The sequence below is a fragment of the Manacus vitellinus genome, unplaced genomic scaffold, assembly GCF_001715985.3.
Source record: "Manacus vitellinus isolate BGI_N305 unplaced genomic scaffold, ASM171598v3 scaffold_43_pilon, whole genome shotgun sequence".
Lineage (NCBI taxonomy): Eukaryota > Metazoa > Chordata > Aves > Passeriformes > Pipridae > Manacus > Manacus vitellinus.
In genome coordinates this window covers 6,098,096-6,123,713 of record NW_021940560.1, presented here as the reverse complement: position 1 = coordinate 6,123,713, position 25,618 = coordinate 6,098,096, and the positions used below count along the sequence as shown (strand labels likewise).

General features: G+C 42.1%; 1 protein-coding gene across 1 annotated transcript in view; it reads left to right on the top strand.

Annotated features, from left to right (window-relative positions):
* THSD7B (thrombospondin type 1 domain containing 7B) overlaps window positions 1–25,618 on the top strand; it is a 264,674-nt gene that overhangs the window by 204,779 nt on the left and 34,277 nt on the right. Inside the window, exon 16 of the mRNA XM_029962200.1 lies at window positions 25,407–25,540. Within this exon, the coding sequence (XP_029818060.1) occupies window positions 25,407–25,540 (134 nt within the window). The remainder of the gene's footprint in view (window positions 1–25,406; window positions 25,541–25,618) is intronic.

Genomic DNA, 25,618 nt, shown 5'->3' with positions numbered 1-25,618 from the left:
TTCCATCCAGAGCAGATCCTGAGAAAGTACTGAGAGCTGGGAAAGGGAATGCTATTTCATATTAATTCCAGTTAAGTATTCCAGGAGGGTGGCATAAAGAAGGGTATATCAGAAGTTCAGACATGAGTGCTCCTCAGTGGTGCCATTGATGGAGCGAAGTGGGGACAACTGAAATGAGAGTGAGATGAGCTAAAATAATGTGTTGACTGGAGAGGAACACTTCAGATATAACAGTGTAAGTGCTAGTTGGAAATGAAAGTTGAAGCCATGGGGGAGATAAAATTAGCTGTGGACAAGAGAGGGAGAAAGAAGAGCGAGCGAGCTGAGGAATAGCTCTCCTGTGCCCCATAAAAAGGAGGATAAGTGGAGGGAGCAAACTTATGAAAGGCATAGCAAAGAGACAGCTAACTCCTGTTCTCGATAGAGTTATTCCTTGGTGCAGTATATATATAAAATAGGATGTAAGGCCTTTGCATTAGAGACCAGGTTTTTTTGTTCCTTATTTGAACCTGAGGCTTTTAGCACCTTACGAACACAAATCACCTGTGAGGTGCTCTGACAGGAGCACTACATCTAGATGGTGAGTAGTGCATGTGCTCTTGCCTGTCTGGTCAGCCTGGGATGGCAATTTTGAATTGTAGTTTGGGCCTGCTGATAATATTCCCACGCTGGAGTGTTCTCCAGCGGGCAGGGATGCATGGCTTCTGCCTTTGCAGATGGAAGTACCTCCACAGGGAATGTTTCCAGCTAGAATGACGAGGGAGGGAAGAAGTTCATCATCACCAGCAGGTGGGAAATTTTGCAACTGGCACTTAGCTCATAACTTCAGGAAGTTTGGCCCAACCTGTCAGAGACCCGTGTCGTGACCGTATGCTGTCCCTTATAGCATTGTGCCCTCTAAGTCTCAGTGAAGCTTTTCTTATTAGAATGTTTAGATTAATTGTGCTTTATTAAGTGTTTTCTTGCCAGGTTATTCACTGGTATGGAGTGTGGAGAGAAGTGAAAACATGAGGCTGATGAGCAAGCTGCAGACCTAAGTGAGGGGGTGTTCTCAACAGGGTCAGTCCACAGGGGCTTTCCCTGTGCCCTTGGGAGCAGGAACCAGCCACTTTGGTGTGGAGCACCAAGACAGTGTTGCATGAGGGTCAGGCAGGAGAGGCCCTGCAAAGAGCCAGAACTGGCATTCCCTGGTGTATGGAAGAATGGATGCTCTCTTCCTCCAGCTGCCCAAAATCAATGGCCTCTAAAATACAGTTGTTCCCCTCCTTTCAGCCTTGGCTCCTGGAACTCTCACTGGCTCTACCAGTCCTCTGTGCCCTCCACTGGATCCAGCTCTGCTGCTGGCAGCAAATTCAGATTTTCTACCTATAGGGTTAGGGAAAAATAACTGATCAAGTATTGCCTACATTACTGAGCAGCCTTGGGCTGCCTCAGAAGGCAGGTGGGTATTTAATGTGACATTCGTACCTCTGTGCACTGGAGGTTCTGGCAGTGTCGTGGGGGCCAGCTAATGCAGGTGAGCAATTGCCGGTGGTGGACTATCTCTTGAAGAACAGTAATATGTCAGGTCATACTCCAGACTTCTCTCTGCGGGATGATACTGCTCAAGGAAATTAAGCCTAAGAGATAATTTGGCAACAGACTTATTTTAAATACCGATTAATGACTATTGCTTTAGTGCGGCTCCTGCTTTACTCGTGATGTTTTAATATGGCAAAAGAATTATGATTAGTGCTTTTAGGTTTTTAATGTTCAGATAGTTAAAATGCCCCATAATAATCGCTCCTTTTAATATTCAGCATAACTATTACAGAGATATAATTGTGCTTTGGTGTTGAAAAGAAGAAACCAGGATCCCAATGTGATCGTGAATGCCTTTCTCTGGTAGCTTAAATCAAATCCTTAAATTTCAAAGTCCTTGGCAGCAAGTTTTAAGAACTTTTTTAAAAAAGAAGTCTTACAGAAATAAATCAAAGCAAAAGACTAAAATTTGTTAAAGGAGCTACTGCAATAATTGCAGTTAAAAAATATAGTAGAATATGTACCAGAAAGCATAAGTAAAAGCATCAGAATCAGAAAACAAATTCAGATTCAGGATACCTGTAATCTGAGACATACCTGTGCAGAATACAAATCACGCTTCAAGATTTGTAATCATTATTCTGGTGACATTAACATATTTTAGATCTGATTCTGCAATATCTCACACCATTGGAAGCCAGGGGTTTTCTAATAGAATTACAAAAAAAATCCAATAAAAATGAGAGCAGGCTCCAACTCTGCAAATCTGGCTGATCCTTGGCAGAAACAAGAAATATTTGCATATATTTCCCCTCTCTGGCCCCAGAGGTGGTATCTTGCATGCAGTACTTAGTTTTCACCTCGCCCAGCTTGTAATTCTGTTGCTTTCGGTTCTCTGTATCGGGGAAAAAGTACTCAGCTGTGGTTTTGTAAACCGTGTTAAAGAGTCAAAGGAGTGTGAACTCAAACCTTCCCTTGAACAGAAGATTTCCCCAGAGCCTGTGCAGGACTGCCGTGAGGCACAGAGAAGCATCTCTACATTTGGGCTCGCAGAGCGTGCTGTGAGGGCGTTGGCAATTTGTCTAATAGAATTTTTTATGTACAGTCACCTCTTGCAGGAGTTACAGCACTCCCACACAGCCCCACAGGCTCTGCCTCTCCATGGCTACATCAGCCCTTTGAATTCATCCTCACCTCTGTCTCCTTCCAGTGCGAGCCCCTGGTGTTGCTCTGGATGTGCTGTGGGGTTGTGCTACCTCCCCCCCTACAGCCCCAGCCACCCCGTTGCTCCCCTCTTCCCTGCCCACCTTGGATGATGTCCCACACTGCCTCCATGCATGGACAAAACTTCTCTCTGTAGTTCCTTAAAGTCTTACCTTACTTTCTCTCACATACCATTTTAAGATGATATCCCTGCTGACATTAGTCTGACAATTCACAAGACCCCTGGTTTTGGTGAGTTCTTCTCATGACGTCCTCTTCCCTATGTTCCCTCTTCCTCTTCCTGTGTCCCACTTGCCAAAGGCTGTTGTTGATCTTGCTATTCTTCCAGTTCTGCAAAAGTGTTAGTAGTTCTTTATTTCAGTGTTGTTTTTACTGGTAGTTTAGCTGATGTTGTCCATGTGTTGATGTACCCGAAGTACATGGTCCCTTCCCTCAGTCCACAGATGGTTCTTTGGCTGTCGGTTCCTCTTTCTGCTCCCTGTGTTCCTTCATTTGCCATGAAGCTAAATATGGACAATTGATAACACTCATCAGCTTCCTGGCATGGCATTTCCTGCTTTTTTCAGGATGACCCCAGGAATGTAATTTATGTAGTTAAACAACAGTTAAACAAAAACAGGGCACCCCTCTGGCATGGGACTGGCTGTTTATTCCCGTAGGAAGACACCAAGGAGGGGATGGAAAGGGCAGGCAGCAGTACTGTTTATACAAGTGAGAAATTACCTGTAGTGAGGCTGTTTGGCAGCTCCTGACTTTGCCTTATGTGTTGCTCAGATAAGGATGAGATGTAGAAAAGGGAGATAGCTGAGTATTTTGCTTCTCATGTGAATTTCTGTGCGCGTCTTCCAGTGCCAATAGAAGCAGTAACCTCAGTGAACTCATTGTTGGCAGAATTAATGTATAGGACTAGTTAAAGAAGGGAACTAGAGTGATGAGCATGACAAGGAGGGAAGGAATGAGAAGGGTTTAGCATTTGGGGTAGGATAAGTTGGAGGTTAAAGACAAATTGTAATGATATTCCCATTAATCTTCAAAGCTGGGAGGCTGACATCCATACATAGTCAATGGAAGGAGGTGAATGCCTATAACATGCCTTAACTAGAAGCCTAAATTAGAGGGTTTTAATGCCACCTGTTTTATTGTTATGATCTGTGATCTTATTAATGCATTTTTAAAATGAAAGAAAGTGTCAGACGTCAAGAAGGATAAAGGGTAGGTGGAGAGCCTGAACATCTGGTAAATGTTCTATTCTATTCATTTTAATAATAATTTTGAGTGTTTTTTTCCCTTCCTCTTTCATTATTTTTAGGTAAATGAGATTGCAGCTTAGCATGAAACTGATTTTAGAAATAAATTTGACTGTGTGCTCCTTCTCTTGCAGAGGTGGCTTGATCTCTATAATGCAGTTTCTTGTATTAATGTATGAATCTTTTTATGTGTGTTTATTGCTTGTTAAAGATGTGTCCTCAAGGGTAGATTACTACATTAAAGGATCTGGCCATATCTGTGGCCAAAAACTTTTTTTTGAGCTGTTTAACTATGATTTTTTGAACAAGTACAGTGCTGTCTTTACTGGCCATATACCTTTAATAAGAGCAGCTGCAGTTTCTCATATTTTTGCATTACTGAACATCTTGTATTTTTTTCCAGGGAGATAACACATGGCAGAAAAATTTGCACTCCCAAACACAGCTTTCAGTTATTGGCAACTTGCAAAACTTTGCAAGTGTTTTAAGTGTCTGAATTCATTTTTCATAGAAAGTCTCTGGGAAATAGAAAAATCCTTGCAGAGGCATCCAAATGCAGTTTGACCATTTTCTATTGTGTTAAAATATGTCGGAGCGATGTCTGGAAAATCAGTATCTTCCATTAGTGCAATGCTAAACCTCAGACAGGTGCCTCAGTGGTGGCTGACCCCAATATAATTGTACTGGACCTGCAGCAATTCATTGTCCTCTTGTGTGTCTCTCCAAAACCATCATCTCTTCCCTTAACTTTTACACTAAAATCCTGTCAAACTCATAAATGCCTTTCCCATTCTTTTTTATCTCTGAGGGCTAGACTCCTAGCTGACATCCTGATAGATTTCACAAGGAAATGCCGACGGAGCACATTTTTGACAGCCGTTCTGACACTTGACCAATTAGTGGAGCTTACGGTGGGTGTCTCTCGGAGACTGCACAGGCAGAAGTCCACTCAGGATGATAAGTGAGCAGTTATGAAACATATGATGTCTCACATAAGTTGGTAATTACCGGCTCCTCCATAACTCTGTGCTGCCACAGTGAAAATCGAGATGAAGGTGGGTTTTAGCCCCCATACCAGTTTTGGAACTACTTCCATTTCTTCTGCCTCTGAAGTTACAGCACTCAGAGCATATCAATGATGTGCTGTAGGTGACTATCTAGAGAGGGTTTGTAGACCCACCAGTCCTGAGCTGCTAGCTCTTTACTCCTGGGGGCTGTATTGCTGGTGGGGTGTGCACTCAGAATGGGAAAGGGGTGTTGTAAACCACTGCACAACCAGGACCAGACTATTGCCACTGCCAGGAGCAGACTGTTGAGCAGCATCCAGTACCACGGTGATGGTCACTTAAGCTGTTCCAACAGGAGCTCAGGTAATCATGAGTGGCCACCCAAATTGAAAGCTACATTTATTGAAGCTGAGGCTAGAATGTTTTGTCCTCAAAGGTTATCTTGAAACTCACTGTGAATGAACATTGAGGTGTAAGTTGGAATGATTCTTTCGACCTCTGTAGTTCTTGTACTTTCTGGAAATTGTACTGACACTTGAAACATCAAATTAACCAGGAGGTTTTTCCGCTCTGATTTCAGAGGTGTTTTAGGCTGAATATTAAGGAGAAAAGAGCTACACAAAGTAAAAAAAAAGATAAATCCCAGGTAGCTTGATGAAAGCCCTATAAATAACTGTTTGAAAATAAGACATTGTCATACTGGAACTAATACTGTATTGAACTAGTTGGAATGTTATATTGACATTATTCAAGAATGTTTTATCTCTAGTACTTGTGATTCTAAGCTGGGCATTTATTAGATCTTACCACTGGGAAAATGGACACCTATTATATATTCCTCTAAGAAAGGACAGTCATCCAGGATTCAGCACATGGCTGAGCAAAGGAAGAAGAAAGAAAATTAATTTTCACTGGGAGAGTGGGACAGAAGATTAAAAAGAAAAAAAAGATATATTATGGAGGTGGCTGAGTGGAATTAGATAATCTAAAGACCAAAGATCACCTGTTGAACCAAATAAATAATTCAGGATGACCCTTGATCCCCACGGATCCTGGGCTCACTTGGTGATTGAGCTCTCTCAGTCCTTGCCTGCTGATGTGAATTGATACCTGACAGCTCCACTGCCACTGTGCCAGAGGCTGGGATCTCCCCCAGCTGATCTTGGCAGGCTCCATCAGTGGCTTACATTGTCCTGAGATAGCCATAAATCCCCTGCCTCACATTATGGTGTCTGCTCTCAGAAATTACCTCCCACTGAACTGAAGGCCAGCTCATTGACCTACTTCTCCTGCAGGAACTTCCATGCCCTACATATACAAGGCTGAAGGTTTTGAATAAAGATTTAACATTATTAAAATACCGATCATCCAGATTACCTTCCTGATGTGGGAGCTCAGGCAGGGTGAGAGTGGTTTGGGCACAGAGGTGTCCACAGGGTGAAGTCCCACTGACACTTAGATTCTCACTGCTTGGTCACGTCTGAGAGTGTGATTAAAGGTTCTGAGATGACTTATAGCCTCACATTGTTCTTAATGTTCATATTAAATAATCATAATCTCTACAGAGAAATGTACTGCAGCCTAAGGAGAGTCAGGCAGTAGAAGATAGTCCTTGGATTTCTTATGACTTTCAGGAAAGCTTGGATGTTCCCTTGCAGCCAGGTTTCTGAAATCCAGTGCTGCCATTAATCTTGATAGTTGGCAGACCAAGTGATCCTGGAAAACCAGCCTGACTGCAATAAATGCTTTCAGATTATTGTCCCAAATGATCTGTTGAAGAAGGAACGGGTGAAGGGAAGAATAAGAAAATAAGTGCATTTCCATAAAGAGCAAATCACTGAGGGAGACCCTGGCTATTTTTCAGGCTCTATCATATAATCAGAAACATTCAGAACTGGAAAGTGTTGGAAGGAGATAAGGGACATGTACACAGGGGCAGTGAGGTTGTGGGTGATAATCTGCAGCAACCTGAGAGAAGCCGACCGGTCTAATCTCCTTAGGTTTATCTCAGAGAAGAGTAAAAACAGTTTTACAATATTGAGATACACAATTCCAGTCTGTGAGAGGCTGCAGATAAAAGCAACATGGAGCATCCTAGGAGCCAGTGCAGCCTAATTAAGAGAAAATACTGAACGTAATCCCCTAAGACTCTGCTCAATGGTTCATTGCTAAGCCAGTGGAGTTCAGCATAAACAAAGTTAAATACACTGATATAAAACTGAATTGCGTAATAAACATAGATAGAGAGCTTTTCTTCCCCTCTAATGCCTGGGAAGAGTGCAGTAAATGGGCCAAGAAGCCAGGGGAGAGCAAGCAATGTGATGTTTGAATGGTATGATCCTGTTTTTCATCAAAGTCTGAATTAAATCTGTGTGTGTTTATGCTAAAGACTTCAAGGGTTTGTGTGAGCTGGGGCCATACAGCTTCTCTGTGCTTCCCAGGCTGCTTCTGAATGGGAGTTTGGGCTGTAGTTAACACAGCTGTATCACCCCACTGCTGGGGGAATGGGAAGAGCCAAATACTGGTGTGAAAGGGCATGTGGGGCTGAGCAGTGTCTGCAGGGTTCATAGCAGTTCCCAAACACATAAAGGGTATAAATATAAAAGAAAGATGCCACAACGTGGTGCCCACGGGTGTAACAAGGGTAATGGGGTGGAATTAAAAGAGTGGAGATAGAGGCTGACTTTAAGGAAAAAATCTTCCTAGCTAATCGACCAAAGCCACAAAACCCTCCTCTGATGGAAAGAGCTATTGAAACAGGACCAAACTAATTCTTCCTTCAAGAATTTCTCAAGTTTGTTAGGTGCTAACAGAGGCCTGGGTGTGGATTACTGCTGTGTGTAATTCTGCTGATGAAGTGGAGCTATGGAGAAGAGGAATTACTGTGTTCATGCTGTAAAGTGTGTGTGGGAATGGCCCTGCTATTTCTGCCGTATGGGACGAGCGTTTGCCTCTCTGCTGCTGTGCCAGCCTGGTGGAGAACAAGACCTCACTGGAGAAGGACTTACATCCTCTTTCAGCTATTGCTGTGTCTGCACTTTGGCACGTCTGGGGTGCAGTGCAATGTCATCTGTAGGGATGAAATGGGGTTGCATTGGTGAAGGCTCTGCTGCTTCTTGGTGGTGGTGGTTTGGTGCCGTGCCGTGGCACGTGGGTAAAGCTGCACCATGTTCACTTGCTGAGCTGTGCTGAGTACAGTCCAACTGTCCATGACTTATCCCAAGACATGTTTGTTCCTACTGCATAGAGAGCAGATTTAAATGGGGTTTCACGAAGAAAACAACCCAAAAGACACAATAGGGGAGAGCAAAGTCTGAATGCTTAGTAGCACATTGCTTTGGGAAAACCAAGAAGGATAGACTTCTGGAAGCATGCAGTCTGAGGGGGCTAATCCCCCAAAAAAGCATGCATTCTCATCATCAGAATTGTTAAAAATGTTGTTTTTTATGAGTAGATGTGCTGTGAAGAAGTCTGCATGTATTACTAGCAAAGATAATCTTGTTTTACTGCATTCTGGTTTATTCTCAGTATTTTAGAGCTGACATTGTACATGCCCTGTGCCAGAGACTGTCAGGGGCTTCCTTCAGTGCCTCACCTAATTTTCTTTAAGCCTCCCATAATTCTTCCCCAAGGAAAGGTGTATTTTACCCACTGTGGCATCTAACCTCATCCCCAGGAGGTCTTAAAAGCACAGCCATTAAAATAGCATCAGTTGCTGGCATTTTCTCTACCCTGGGCTCAGTTACCAGCATTTTCTCTGCCCCAGTCCTTCCCACTGATGATGTGTCTTTTTGATGCCGGGAATGCAAAAAATATGAGGACTAAAATTTTTGAAAAGCATCAAAGCAAATTTTCCAGTAAGCAGGCAGGAGTGTTGAGTTGCCTTTCTCTCAAGTTGACCAGGTGAACGCTGTGGTCCCTCATGCTCTTCTGTACGTCCCAATATCTCTGAATTACTGATGGTTTTGCCCCCAAAGGGCTGCAATTACAGCCCTGGGTGACTCTGATGTCTTTCTGCACCAGAGATGTGGTGTTTATGGGATTTCCACCCAAAACATTCCCAGTTTTGTGTGGAAATCCCAAGTGCCAGCAGTGGGCATGTTTCTGATGCTTTTGTGTGTTGTGTGAAACCATGTAGCTCCTGCCCAGTGTGTGATAAGGCTTTTTCCTTAATTGCTTTGTTTTCACTCTGCAGTGCTCAGGTGCAGCTGTAATTGTTTTCTCTGGATGAGTGAGGAAGAGAAATCCTCTTTCCTTTTGTGTAGGAGACGTCAAGTCTGAGATATTCGTGAAGGGCCGTTTTGCTGGCAGTGCTACCTGATTGCATTCCTTGTGTTTAACAGGAGCATGCCATGCTCCAGAGCCCTCACACCAGTGCACAAGGAAGCCAGGCAGGAACAGAGAGACCTAAATTTTGTGGTTTGGGTTGTTTATTTTGAATATCCTGAGTTTTACTGACCGTCACGGTGATAAACATGATTTGGTTTCATTGGTGTCCAGCAGTTGCCTGAGTTAGAAAGTCAGATGTTGTCCTTGAGAAGCATCTTTCGCTGTATTTAGAAGGGAAACATGCTACCTCAGGTTTCTATTTTCTTCAAAATTATAATGTCTTCTGTTTTTATTAAGAAAAATATTTCCTTGTGTAAACATGCACAAGCACAAATAACATTGTTACTCAGTTGATTATTTTTTCATCTCTGTGGTGCAAAAGAAGGAATTTGTTTGGCACTTTTCCTCTCTGATTGTTTTTGTTGATATAACAGAAGGTAACAGAAGGCAGCTGGATTGTTTTATTCGACAATCCAAAAAAACCCCAAACAAACAAAAATCCAACTATTACTTATGCCAAATGCAGTGGATTTTTTAGTGATCTGTACCAGGGTACATTTCTCTATACCCATCTGCAGCAATGTATTGTATGTCAGTCCTTCATTCTAGCTTTGCCAACAGTTAAAAATGTCACTTGCAAACTGTCTGGTGTCCATATAATAAACATGGAAGGGGATTTGCTGCTATGTTTAAGTGTTTTTAAATGTCTCTGAGTGAGCAGCTACTTTTCTTACTGCCTAGTGTTCCCCTCTAAGTCTAAATGAAAAGGCAGTGAAATGTGGCTTGTTTCCCTGCTCAGCATACATGGGCAAGGAGGATTGGTATGATCTGTTTGCTCAGCAGGCCAAAAGCAACCATGGAGACATTTATCACCATGTCCCAGTATTTAAGGAGTGGCTACAAAGAAGATGGAGACTCCCTTTTTACAAGGAGTCTTGTGGAAGAGATGACAGGTAAGAGGTACATATTAATCCTTGCAGATGGACACAAGGAACATTTCTCACAATGAGAACAATCAGCCTTTGGAATAACCTCCCCAGGGAAGTGGTGGCTTCCTCAGTGCTTCAAGATACTGGACAGGGTGCTGGGCTACCTTGTCTAGACCGTGCTTTTGCCTTGAAATGTTGGACCAGATGATCCTTGAGTTCCTTACCGAGCTCATATTATCTGATTCCATGACTGTGAAATGTATGTCTCTGGACCCTACATGCTGGTGTGCAGCTGCACTGTGGGAGAGGCTTTGATATGAAGCGAATGTAGTCTGATTCTAACACCAGCATTGCTGGCTGAAAACAAAGATTTCCAAAAGTGGCGTTGTAAAACAAGCTGAAAATAACCATGGGAGTGTTGCCTATTTGTATGTAGAGCAAATGGTGGCACTAAGGTCACTATCAAACTGTCAGTTGATGGGTATAAAGGCACTATCCTTTTAAACATTTCTGCTTTCCCAACTATTCTGATCCATTGCACTTGTCTCACATGACCAGATGCTGTTACAGGACTTGCCAAACCACAAAGAAACAGCCGAAGTCGAGCCCAGCAGGGTTCCATGTATTCCCTATTGCAAATAACTTTGTCACTGCCTCTCTGTGTGCCTCTGTGCTGCCTCAGACATGTTTTGCTTTGTGTTTTACTTTGCTAAGCCTTTGTAAAACACAGTGAGCCTCTTCCTCTAGTGTTTCCCTTTGTCTTTTTGTTGCCTTTATCCCTTTCTGTGTCACTGCCAGTATTCCTTGTTACCGCATCTCTCCTCTTTTTCTTGTTTTCCCTGCAATGCATTTCTGTACAATGAATATTTGCCCTTCTTTGCCAGTTGTTCTTTTTCTGTTTTCTTTCTTTTCACTTTTCTGTCAATCAGCTCATATTTATTCTTAGTGATGTCCATGCATACATGCATATATTTGTCCACATGCCAGGTGCTGTGCACTGACCCGCAGGAGGGTCAGGGATGCGTTGCTAAGCCAGGGGTCCTTGTAATAAAAACCAGCACAAGCAGCTGTCTCAGAAGCAAACCAAAAACCTGGAAGCCTCTACCCAGGAAGACTCCAGCTTGCATTTCCAAGTATTCTATCTATTTTACTCACCCCAGAATTACAGTTGAGAAATGGCAGAAGTCACTGATGAACAGATGCAACCAAGAGAGTGTTTGCTTTTTTTAAATAATTGCTTTTTTTTCCCCTCCTCCATCCTGCACGCTACTGGTGCCATTATGACCTTGCTAAAAAGTGTATTCTCCTGCTGAATTTCAGTTCCTCTCTTGCTTAAAATTTAGTAACTAGAGCTGATGCAGTAAATAAAATATTGTCTTCTTCGGGGGATCAACATTTAGGGGGTGATACAGGGACTGGCTTAACTGCAGTGTGCTACTGATCTATAATGTAGAGCTATGTTTTTTTGACCACCTCTCAAAATGCATGTGAAATCCACCCAAGCATCCCTTCAATCTACAATTTATATTGAAAGTATATAGTGTAGTTTAGTAAAAGTGGTGCTCATTTAATGATTAATGTATGATTTAGAAGTCTTCTGTGGAATTCCTCATGCAGAGATTCTGAGGCAAGATCATGATGATGATGAAGGTGATGGTCTGCTTTGACCTCTTGTGTAGCATAAGCTCCTTGACTACAGGCAAATCCATGCCTACCTGTCGAGGTCTGTAGATAGGCACCCATCTTGCCACACACTTTGGCTGAATTATCCTGAATAAACTGATCCAGTAGTTAATTTTCTTCATGCTTAAAAAATTCCCTTTTTTTAAAACTTGAATATGAATTTGTCTAACTACAGCTCTCAGCCTTGGGAACATATCTCTTTACTTACTAGTTTAAAAGGAGCTTTTCTTAGAGAAATCTGCTTTGTATATTCTGAAAAATGATTGAGTCTCCTCTTCCCCACCTCTCATCTAAACCAAAGAGGTAGGTTCCTTCATTTTGTTACTTTTAGGCAAGATTTTTGGATCTCGAATTATTTTTCTGGTTTTCCTTTAACCACTCTGTCATTATCAATGTTGCTTCTACAATGAGGAGCTAGGACTGTAGGCAGCGTTACAACAGTGCCGTTAATATTTAATATAATATCAATTCCTCCATCCTATTCCTGTATGAGGTATAAGAGCCTCTGGTTTCCAAAACACAATCTGGTAGTCTGTGATTTATTCAAGGCAGCAGTGAATAAGCCAGCACGGAGCTCAGTGATGCTGCAGATAGATGGTTTCAAGCTGCTGGAAGATCTCTTTAAAGCTCTCTCAGGTGTCTTTTTGCTACTCTGCATCTGGTATGATGCAGCAGAGTTATTTCTTTTTACAGCTCAGTATTGCTATTTTATCTGACAGTGATACCATGCTTTGTTGACAGACCTGCCATCATATAGTTTGTCACTAATTATACTGGTGTTTTAAATGTTTGCCTGTAAAGCAACAGAGGAAATGCCACCACTCACCTTGGCAATTTGATTCTGGTCTTAATAGTGTTACTGTCATCAGTCGCCTCTCAGTGGGTTCAGATCCTGCAGATGTCTCATGAAGTTGGGTGCATGCATCTGGACGTGCTTCCTGAGCTGAATCTATGCCATGGCTCAAGTGGTACCTCAGAGTTTTACAAACTATGCTTTTGTCTCATTTTACAATGCTATTGAATCACATTCTCTTTATGGTTCTCTACAATTTCTGGATCCAGGGCAGTGGTACCACAGAGGGGCCATTTGTTTCTCATCCTGTGTTCATGCTGTTGTCTGGTCAGTCTCTTGTCACTGTAGTTCTGTACTTCTCTCTCAACCTATTTTTTCATTCCATTTCACCAATTCATAAAGCCCACTTTGAATTCTCTTCCTGTCCTCCAATTGCCTCACTGTCCCTCTCACCTTGGCAGCATCCACAGAGTCAGTAAGAATCATTTTCAGTCCATCAGCCCCAAATTAATGAAAACAAGTAATATGACTGGATATAGAACATCAAGCTCTGCAGAGACATCTGTGAGGTTTCTTGCCCATTTTACACTATTACTATTCAGAATTTGATTTTCCAGCATTGTACTTACAGAGTATTAGATTAATCCAGGCTGTATTTCCTTAGCCTGAACGGTAGTGTGAAAGGCTTACTAAGGTCAACAGAATACCTGCCATTTCGTCCCTATCCACAGCATCTGTTATCCTGTTACCCAAGAACATCAGAATGATTTCACACAGGTTGTTCTTGACAAGCCCGTGCTGCCTGCTACTCATCTCCTTGTTATTTTCTGCTGCTTATAGATAATGTCTGTAGGAAAATAGTTTCCCAAGAATAAAAGTTTATATGACTGCTGTGCAGGTCACTGTTTTTTATCCCTTTCCTCCTCCATCTGTCTCGCATTTCATCTTCCAAAGGATACTCAGTATCTTGTCTCCTTCATTCCTGAATAACCCCATCGACACATAAATCCCTTCAAATGTCTCTTCAAGTTTTCCCTCCTTGTTGGCCAAACTTTCTGAGTCAATGCTCATCATAAAAGGTTTATCTCACCTTTCTTTCCCTTCACCCCATTGGTGATCTTCCACTTCCTGCCATTCCCTCTATTGTAAATTGAATATTTTTAGTGTTGGGCTTTCTGTGTGTGGCTCCTGCGATAGATAACAGTGTTTCCCTTTATTTCTTGGGCTTTTCAGTTCATTTCAGATCTGTCATTCAACTTCAGGTTCTTGTCTCATGCCTTTTAATTTTCCTCTCTTTCTCATCTCCTATGGGCTGAGTGATTACTTTCTTTTAGACCATTTGCATGATCTCCAAGTTACTGTGTCCTCTAATTTCTATCACATGCTGTTTGCTGTGTTGCATTATTTAATTCTCTAAAAGGTTTCAGGTAGAGTGGTTTGTGTGTACGACACGCTGCAAAGCACAGCTGTGTTGTGTAGCCTCCATATGCATTTTCTTTCTATTTGCTCCCTTTACTTACTGTTTTGGGAAACAGCCTTTTTCACTCCATTATTTCCAGAATCGTGGATGCATGAAGGTGGTGCTCTGGGGAATGGCTGAGGTGTGAGAATTGCTGAATCACTCGTGGCCTGACATCCCCACTGAACGCTGCAGTGGTACAGAGCACGACTTGGTGTGCTGGTGGTGGCTATTACAGGGTGAAGTACCTACTGGTGCATGATTCTGGTAGGGTTCCAGTAGTCAGACACTCATAAACTCCTTAAAACCAAGAAAACATAACCATATGCTAGATCTGATGTTTGCAGTGCATGGGCATATGTGCATGAAGAGTTATGCTGTTATTCCTTCAGAGAATCATAGAATGCTTTGGGTTGTAAGGGACCTTAAATATTAGCTAGTCCAACACTCCTGCTATGGGTAGGGATGTGTTCCTTGTCAGATTTATTCAAAAAACCATCTATTTGGTTTTTATATAGCTTCTCATTAATCACCAGTATATAGGCAGTATTGATGTACATTCTTAATAAATACATATTGCAGCAAAAATTCACCATGATCAATACTTTTTTTTCCCTCTAAATTTTAGTGATGTGCCTATAAATGTCCAGATATTCCTTGCTTGCCACAGCATGACCCAGTGGAATTAGTAGAAGACTTTCCATCGATTCACGTGGATTTGTACAGGTCCATGTAAAGCATTTAACCTCAGACTATGGGTCAGTGATAGAAATGTAGGAATCTGAGAATACATATTCCCTGCTCTGACAGAAAGGAACAGAAGAGAGATATCCAGAACTACAGAGACATCAGCTACCCCACAAGGCAGTGACTCGCAAGCACTTCCCTCTTATCTTTTGGCTCAGGGACAGTATGTGTGCACTCTGATGTTTGAAATAGGTTGGGTAGAATTTAACTTTTGGCTCAAGGAGCTTTTAGTTGATTAAATATGGATGTTCTTGCAGGTAGAAGCTTGGTTTCTCTCTGCAGCCCATCACTTTTCTTGAATGTATGCATTTGGGAAAGAAAACTTGGCTCTTCTGTGCCTAAATCTTTTCTGTCTGGACCCGCCCAGAAGAAATACCGATAAAAACTGTCAGATTGTAACAACTGTAGGATTTCTAAGCGTGCAGCAGTGTGGTTGTAGCTGCCTTCAGATCTGTGAATTCCTCTGCCTGGTCCCGAGGCTGGCCTGTGCAGCACTGCTGGGAGACCTGCCTTACCTGTAATTATACGCAGAAAATCGCTCCAGTTAATGCCGAGTCTAAGCGCAGTACTAACATCTGCCTGTCTTGGCAGAAAGACAGCTACCACAAACAGGCGATGCAACAGGCTGTCAAATATGCTGACTTCTGCAGGAGCTTGCTCTTCTAGGGAAATTTTTCTAGCTTCAGTTACTAATCAGGCTGTGGGTGATCTTTCTGAGCTCTGAAGCTGTGGGATCTATCACTCATCCATCAGCGCCTGTCCCGCTCTCCCTGCGAGCATCTGCTTCTGTCTGGATGCAGCTGAGGAGGAATGAGACTTCCTGCTGAGTGGACTGGGGGGAGAGTGACAGTCTCATCCTAACAAAACAATCAGGTTTTGAGCCGGTTTGCATTTCTGTTGCTGCTTTTGCAGGAACATAAACTGGACTGTTTCTTGCTGTGACTGCAGGAAGCCTCAGGAGTGGTTTGCAGTTCTCTCTGCTTCCAGCCCTTGGTGTAGCCTCAGAGAAGCGTGTTTCAAAAAACATAACTTTCAACTGCCTGGCACTTCCCAGTCTCTTCTATCTCTTGTCTACAGTGCCATCAATCAAATTGTTCTTGTCAGCTAACTGGTTTTAAATCTCGTGTGGAAAAATTGTCAGTTCAAGATCATACGATGGTAAGGACAAACCTGACTGCTCTTGTCGCGCTAATTCATTGTTGCTTAAGACATGAAAATAAACTGATAGAATATCAATTTGAAGCTTTTAGACCTTGGAATGATTTAAAATCTCTTAAAAGAAAGACTAGGCCTGAAACTTTGTCTCCAAGGCATCATTTTTAACTTAGCAGGAAGCTCTGATGGTCTTTTCTTTAAATTGCCTATTGTCCAGATGCCCACAAAGAAAGTGCTTCTGTGGGACTGTTTGTGTTTAGTGCTGGCATTTATTTCATTTCATGTGACAGATGACTTGGCTTCTGGATCTAGTAATTACTTGCTCATATCCCGCCGGAGGAGGTTTTTGACCTACTGGAAGGCTGTGATTTGGTCTGGGAGCACCGGCTGGCTGGGCAGACTCGCTCAGGAGCCCCATGTTCTCCAGGCCTGGTTGGCTCCTGGTGCACATCTGTGTGGGCTTTGCTGGGTGTTGCAGTCAGATGAGAGCAGTGGGAGCATGAAACCTTTAGGCTTTACTAATGACAGAGCCACCCAATTAAGATTTAAATGTCTGAAAATCTTTTGTATCTGTTATGATTGATAGTCCGTAATTGTGGGGTGTCTTACCAGATCTCAGGTTAAGCTTAACACCTTTTTTTTTAAGTTTTTGTTATCCTAAACTTTGATTGTGAGAGACAGTTATGAACTTGAGAGGATTGCTGGATGCAGCTGAATGAACTGTGCTTTATTCTTCAGCATAGTCATTGCTTTTCATTCACTCATAAAGAAACACCTGATTTCTGCTTGAGGGATTCTTTTTTTTTTATTTTTTTTTTTTGAAAGATGGGGAAATCGAAGAATTGAATGCAGCCTTACATTGTGGCAGTTTTAAGTAGGTTTTCCTCCCTTTTTTTTTTTATTTATTTTGCAATATTATCATATAGCAGCTAAACTAATGAATATATAATTTTCTTTCCTTTCTGCTTGTCATGCCCTGCTAACATGGACCTCTACAAAGGCTCAGGTTGGTGTTGCAATCTGTCTTCATCTTATTGTTCTCATTTAGTAAAAAGGGCTTTGATGTTGTTCTACATCAATCAACTTTTTTCCCCCTTCCCCTCTTCAAAACTGGATCCAACATTATTACTACATAACAGATTCATCCAGAGAGGTGTCACATTTGTTTGTTACCCCTGAAACTGCAGCAAAATGTGCTGTTTCAGAAACAAGAGACATTGATTTATTTATATCTACTTAAATTTGCTATACTTGTCTGGCTTTGTGACAGGGAGGCAGCAGCAGCTGCAGCACCTTCAACTCCTGAAATCTGTAAAATGCACTGAAACTCTCACTAATGAGTTTCTGCCTTGCATTAGACCCCCATATTTGACAACATAGTAATATAGCATTTGTCAATATCTTATCTGGATTCAATATTTTCTTGATAGTGACAAAATAGAATTAAAAAATAAAATAAAAAAGCAGAGCCAGAGGAACTGGCCATTTGTGATTGTATTCTCATATCCCCCATTCCCAATTTAACAGCTACAATTTTTGTATAGGTCTGAGACTAAATTGTCTTGCCTGAGTATTTCAGGTAGAAATAAATGCCCAGTACCTGCAGGGTTATACTTTGTGCTGTGTCCTGCTCCTCAGAGGCTGTAGTGACAGTAAAACCAGGGACGCAAGTTTGGGGCCAGGAGCTGCATGTTCTCCCTTATTTTCTCATGTCAAATGATGCCACCTTGGTATTTTAACCTCTGTGAAAGAGCACTCCTGCTTTACCATGTTACAACTTGGTGTTTCTAATGCCTGCACCAATCTCACAGAAAATAAAGCCACTTACTGCTCATAAATATGAATTAATAAACCTTGCTGAGCAACATGTTAGTTCTGTCAGAGTGAGCCGTAATGACTGGGGTTTGAGAGAGCTCGCCTCAATTAACTTTTTAAACAAGGCATTTTCCACTCATTGCACTTAAGAATTTGAAATAAAGCAGTGTCTGACTTTGAATATTTAATTACCCGTTAGAAGAATGTAAGGGATTTACTGGGAGCATTTTGTAAAGTCCAGCAAAAGGCTAGATACAGTAAAGGCCATGGTGAGGGAAAGTGGAGCATCCAGAGATCTTTATAGCAAGAATACCCTGCTGATTTCCTAATATCTCCTCTTTTCCTCATTTTACAGGCAGAATTTTATGGTGCTGCTTTTTTTGATGACTTCATCCTGAAATGTCTTTATCTGAACTTTTCAGGAGCTGATTTTAATCTGAGATGTCATCCAGTTAGTGCAGGAAATTGGGCATTTCCAGATTCAGTTCCTCACTCCCTTAGGGCTTCCTTACCAACCTGTCTGTAGTAAATCACTCTTCATCCTCAGTTTTCTCATGAGTAAATTAGGATTAAAGTTGAGCAGTTTTGAGGATTGGGCTATAAATAGATAATCAAGAGAAGGAGAAACTTCAGAGGCTTGATAAGTGTTTTCGCTCTTTTCAGAGAAAGTGATTTTTCAGCAGTTTTTGAAGTAGTGGAGTAGTGGTGAAGGATCTGTTTCTGTAGGGGCTTCCATACTGCCCGCAGAGCAGACACTGGGAATTGATGCAACTTTCTGTCTGTTCTGTCATAATTACTACCCTGACTCTGAATTCATATTTTGCACTTAAAATAAAATGGATCCCATCCCTTTGCCAGCTACAACGTTTTAGACAGGTCTAGGTTTTCTTGGTTTAATGCCAGCGAAGGTTTTCGAGAACCTCAGCGAAGGTTGAAATTGATTTTCTTTTTTCCACACCACAGAGGAGGAAAAAATCACAAACCCCTTTGATTTGGGCGTAAATGAGAACTAAAAGTGCTGAATTTGCTCCACGAGTATTTGTGCAGGTATCTGCTAGAGGCATAAAAAATTCAGGAATTCCAATAATTTCAGAAGTCTTACTGCATAATGAATCTGTTCAAACTTTTGTGCTGTAAGTAATTTTGAGCAATTTTTTTTTTTCATTTTGGTGGCTATTTGCAGCATCCAAAAACCCAAAGACAAGTATTCATCAGTGAAACCGCTGCTTTGCAAAATCCAAATTGTTTACCAATTAATTGTTCAACCAGTGGTGAGTGGTTAGCATATTTCTGGCAATCTTGATCAATATATAAACTAGCATGAAATAAAATCAATTTTATTTTAAAGAGGACTATTTAATGTTGAAATTTTAATGAGATAATTTCTGTGTTGTAGTGTTTGTTAATGTGCAAGTACTTCAGATATACAGTTAATTCAGTAAAGCTTTTAAGTGCATGCTTAGATCTGCCAAATCAAACACGCAGTTAAGTAATTAACAAAGCAAGTACTCCATTTTCAATTCAGTTTTAAAGAATTAAATGATAGAAACTCATTGTTAGAAATTATCTGGTTTGGATTAAACAGAATGTGAAAGCAGTGTTAGTACATTATAAAAGTTATTGAATTAATATATAGGCATCTTACAACCAAAAAAGAGATTTGTGTGAAATAGATGGAGTCAACGTAGAAGTCAAATTTGCAGGTTATTACAATGAATGGACATTTTTTGGGATGTATTTCCCACCATGCTCTGGATCCATTTGTGTCAGGCTGGTTGCAAGGGAGTGCTGGCTGTGACCCAGATGTCACCAAGTGGTGACCATAAGCTCTGAGAGGAGGAGAGATTCCCTTTTGCACTGTGACATCCCACTGCTGCCTCCCCTCCTCTTGCAGCCTGGATATGCAGGGAACATAAAAGTGGGTATGCAGACGGTGTTAAAAGTGAGCAAATTGCTGGCCAGTCTTAGTAGGAGGGGTTTTAAAATCTGCATTTGATTTTCCTTACCATTAAGTCCATTTGCAGACCAGAGCAAGTCAGCTCTCCCACCTAAAAAAAGATCTTTTCTAGCTTTGGTGTTACTCAGGGTGGTCTCCACAGTTTAAAAATGGGTTGTTATTTCTTCAGCTCTGGCTGTTTCAGTGTATTAGGTCTAATGTAAACTTGGTATAAGGGCAGCGATGTGAAATGAACTTACGTTAGTGATGAGTTTAGCCCATTTGTATTAGAAATGAATAGCACAGAGGTAGTCCTCAGGGTCTCAGGCAACTGCTACAGTGATCAGTTTGGTTGTTCTAATATAATAAGCAGATATTGACTTAATTGGAGTGAACACCAAGATTTACTGTCATGAAAGCTAAAATATCGACTGAGGGAAAACCAGAGTCAATATTTATCTTGAGGGACAATAAATCTTGATGTTCACTGAAATATGAAGTCACTGTGATTTTCACAAGTGTTGGACCTCGTTCTAGCTCATCAGAAAAGCTACCTGAAGTGTAGGTAGAATTTCTTTCAATGAATTGCATCAGTTGAGTAAGTGCACTTGTTTCTATACATCCTTTGCAAGGCCTCTGTTATTCCTGACCTACATTTAGATAAGTTAGAGAACATTGTAAACCACACCAAAACTCCTTGGTTGTTAGGTATTTGGACGTTTCATTAAAAGGCAAGTATCAGGTATTAAAAGAGAAAATAAATAGATTAATGTTTGTATATCTTACTGAAGTAACTGTTGACATCGATATTCTTTAGCAAGAGCTCAGGCTTTGCATTGGACTGAATTGTAAGTGGCATCTTTTGTTAGGGCAAGCTTTAGCAGTCTGTCTCCTATGTCCTTCTTTCCTTTAATTTACTAAGAAGTGTGCCCATCAACTTGATTTTAGGTTTCAGATGTTAAAGTACTATTCTAGGGCAGTTGTGTCTACTAAGAGCAATACAGTGGTCCTGTGAAAGTCAGTGGCAAAACTCACCTTGACTTCAGTCAGGCATTGTTTCACCCCTTGATTCATTGAGCCCAAACCCCAGCATGTAAATGTGAATAAAAATTGGATAAAGCAGGTAATTTCCTGAACTGCTAAAAGACTGTGTTTATTTCTTGAGGCAGTAAGGGATGGAGCCAGGCTGGCCCCCTGGGTGCTGAGCTCTGCAGCTCCTCACGGGTCAGGCGTTTGCAGCTTCCATCATCTTTCTCTCCCGTGAGCCATGCAGAACAACGGGCCTCTGTGCCTATCACATGGAATTTATTTCATTTCTGCCCTTCAGGAGATGGATTATGGTACTACAGCTCCATACACGTGTTGAGGAGCTCAGTCTGAAGGGGTTTGTAAATGCGCTGTCATAGTGCATTTGCATAAGTTTGGGGAAGGGTGAGCATTAAGCAGTATTTTTAGTGGAACTGTTGTCTTTGTGAAGTGGCATAACTGATCAAGAAAGGTCTGTATCTGCAGCAGAGATACTGAATGGCAAACATGATATGGGCTGGGACACTTAGACTGTATGTAATTTGAAGCTTGGATGCACTCTGTGTTACAGCCAGGGATCCATGGGAGCACATCCCAACCTCGTTCCATGCTCAGGCACTTCGGGTCCCTGGGTTGGTGAGGAGTGAGGGCACTACATCCCATCCCAGGCTCAGGACAGGGGTGTTCCCATGGACCTAGGAGGTGAGAAGTGAACTTACATTGCCCTGATAGGTAGGACCCAAAGAACAGAAAGGCTTAGGCAAAATCCTTTCAAAATGCAAAGTCAAGAGCATCATGTGACCTCCTTAAGTATCACAGTTTCTAGCAAAACTTGGGAATGAAAGATTTGTTTGGATTTTTTTCCCCAATACAAAAAAAAAGAGGATTTGGAGGTGATTGAAAACAAATTATGGCAAGCCAGGAGAGAGAAACAGGAGGAAAACGTTGTCCTGTGGAGGAAAGGACCACATGCCACATCACTGTAGTTTTTAAATGCAAAGATGGAGACACAAATTATATTCACAGCTTCCTGAATGCATTTCCATAGAGTTCCACCTGTGGAAATCTTGCATCTCTTTGAGACTCCCATTTAAAAGCTTAACGGTGTCCATTGGTGTCTGCTGTAACTTGTTCTGAAGAAATCTGTGCCTCCCAGTGATGTGAGGTGGTTATTTACATCTCCCCAGTGTCCCAGAGGTACTACCAGAGATGGCATTGCTCAGTGCTGACACAGGGCAGAGGGGAGAGGTTGTTCAGAGGCGAGAGGTGCTGTGTGTCAGGCCAAGAACTTAGGAAAACAGGTTGTTTGTAACAGTTACATTTCAGAGTTTGGTGGTGAGTGTAACCTGGGAATCCTGACCAAAGTGAAAGTACTGAACAGGTCAGCAGCAGAGGTGCTGCAGGGATATGTGGGCCAGTGTTGTGTGACCTTTCTCCTCCAGTGCAGAATGGGATATCTGTCTGTTTGTCTGTCTGTCAGAGGAGGAGGAGAGCTGATGGGACTTCACATGTAATCGTAGCAGTTTGACACAATCAGACAGCAGACAAGCAATGCTGTATTAATGGCTTTGTTGTTGTGATCCTGCCTGCTCTTGAAAGAGCTCATTTGAAGTTTCACTTTGTATTATGTGTATTTGTGTCACTGAATATGGGATTTCTGTTTTGACCTCACATGTTTCCTCAGATAGATTTTAGTTAATGTGGCATCCCCTGCCTGCCCAACATCTGGTTTTCCTACACGGGTACATGCTGCAGGAGCTTTTGACCACCAAAACACATTTGTGGTAAATGCCTTATGTTAAGCCTCTACTGCTATCCACAGGTGGGCTTTGCTGGTTCAGAGAGGTCTGAGGTTTAACAGATGTTAAGGCAGAGCAATCAGTGGAGATGGTATTCCCAAGCTCTTGACCCTGTCCTGGCTGCAGGCAGCAGGACAAGCACTGAAAGGCTGGCAGTGCTGTGAACCTGCAGGGTTCACAACAGTATCCTCTAACTCTGAGGGAAGGTTATTAATTAGAACCAGGAAAAGAATCTTAAATCCCCAAAGCCACTGTTTGTGCTGGCCTGCCCCTGCTGCCCTGCTGTGCTTGTGGAGGGAAGCAGCACCACACCATCAACTCCCAGCCGCTCCCAACTCTGGCTTTCTCTCCAGAAGTCTAAAGAGCAGGAACAGGCCAACCAGCTCCTAATAAACTTACTAAGTTTTACCATCCTTGACACTACCCAGTGAGGCACCTCCTCCCTGGGCTGCAGGATTCCTGCCCCCAGCAACCAGCTTTGTCCAAGTTTGGCTCTTTTCTCTCTCTGGTTTTGCCTCCCCTCTGTTTCTGGGAATCACTGATCATGCCTCAAGCACACATTTCGCTCTCACTAATCGCCTCCTGTGGACAGCAGTATGTTTTGTCAGGCAACATAGGCAGGCTGTAGTTTTTCCTTCCCCCTGTGGAGCAGGGAAAGTAATAAATACTCCCTGTCTCTACATCCATCTCCGGGATGGATGTCTGTGGGGAGTGCAAAGGCTTCGCAGTGCCTGGAGAGGGATTGCTGTTGTCCCCGGCGTGTGCAGGGATGTGGCTGCAGGAGCCAGTGACTCTCTGGAGGTGACAGGCTGGTGGGGCAGGATAGTGGCTTCCCAGTGGGAGAGTGCTTCCTCTGTGTGCTCCTGTGTACAAGTTAGTGTTAACGAGCCTGGCTGCACAGCTAATTAGCAGCACTTGTGGTGCTGCTTACGATATCGAGTGTCTGAGGAGCAGTGAGATCTTTCAGAGACCTTTGTGCAGGTCCAGCAGGTGCTCGAAGCACCACACACCCCCTGAGCTCCCTTAAAAAGGCTGTGGGTTGACCCCACTCGCTCTGACGGGAAAGTTGTTGTAGCAGATGCCATCATTGAGCATAATTTATCCCTGGTGTAGTAGTGCATGTTTCTATGTGTTATTTGTGCACAGGCCATGAAAAAAGGATTTCACAGAACCATAAAGTGGTTTGGAAATGGACCTTAAAAGATCATATCGTTCCAGTCCCCCCAGCATGGGCAGGGACACCTTCCCACTAGTTCAGATTGCTTCAAGCCTCATCCAAGTTTGTAATTTGTTCTTAATAATATGTAGGGAAAGTTGTACTAATTGTACTGCTGCCTTTGCCCCATTTGTTCCCCTCCCCTTCCTCTGCATGGAACATGATACTCTTATTAGTTCGTGTTGTCCTTGCCCTCACCAGTCCCAATTTTGGTTTCCCTCTTTCCTGTCTCTTCTTCTATGTGTATTTTGCACTTTTCAGCATCTCTAATTCTTCCTTCTCTGCTAAACCTGTGCACAACATGTAAGCAGACCCACTGCTAAGGTAGTTTCTGACATTTTCTGTTCCTGAGGGGTTTTCCTTTGCAAGTTATCTTCCTTTTATTTGATAGGAAGGTGATTTTCTGATGGGATACCAGTTTTGTTTCCGGACTGATATCTCAATCTCCTTGTCTTCCCACCTCTAAAGTGTTGCAAAGAAGGTTTCTTTATTCTTGTGGCCACAACATGCAAAGTCATAATCCGCTATTTTAAAATGAAACTGTAAATTATTAAACTTGTGGCTGATTTTCTTTTGAGGGGGTAACTGGGAGGAAGGCTCTTGATTTATAGTTATTTTAAAGGTGAGAATGAAATGGCTCCACAGCAGCAAGGCTGAGGAGATCTTGGTGTGTGGAAGAAGAAATTTTAGGTGCACTGTATTTTTCCAGGGCAGCACATATGCTTCGTACAAAGCAACAGGGAATACTGTATCTTCAAATCAACTTCTGCAGGCAAGCCAGATTCAAAATAAATAACTTTTATTCATCACTGTAATAGAACTGTTGATGCGTTCATTTATTTAAACCTAAACATCTGCTGAAGTGTTATATCTCAGTGTGCTGCTTTTAACAACCTGAATATCTGGCACCTTTTATCAAGCTTTTGGCTGTATTTTTCTCTCTACATAGATACCGTAGTTCAGGTGAATACACTGTTGTGTTTGATTGGGAGATATGTTAGAGATAAGTCACTTGTATGGAAAAAAAAAAGCATTTACAGTTTTTATGTATAAAAATGAAATTTGTGGGACGCATGAAATTTCATTCTTTTATGGTAAATGACTTACAAGGATATGTTAGAAGCAAAGGTAAATGAGTGCTGATTTTAAGTTTCTACCTTCTGAAACATGAAAGGATGTGGTACATACAGTCCTGGTGAATGACATGTGATAGATTATACTGAGAGCAGGCAGAGCAAATGAAATTGTAATGGAGTTCCTCTTTTGGCTGCAGGAAATAGCTGTTATTTATCCTGTTTCCTAAGATGCTGCATGCATACTACTCTTTATTATATACTTAAAAATCCCTTGGCAAGTCAAAAATGAATAAATGAACTTAAAGCCATTACAACACCCTTAGCATAAGGAGTGTAAGCCAGGATATTTTTCAGTGTGCCTTTTGCTGGGCTTGGCTGAGGTGTTTCTGCAGAGGTGCTAACCTGGATGGCTCAGCTGAACAGTTTGGTTCTTTTTCCTGGCAGGTGCACGAGGCAGTCCCATGCTACAGCGAGTGCAATCAGTATTCTTGGGCAGTAGAACCGTGGTCTCCGTGCAAAATCAACAGCGAACAAAATTCCCTCCACTGTGGAGAAGGAATACAAACGAGGAAAGTCAGGTGCGTGAAGACAAAAGCTCAGGTACTCCAGATCAAAAAGAGCTGATATGTACTCGAATAAAGCTGGAATATCTGACC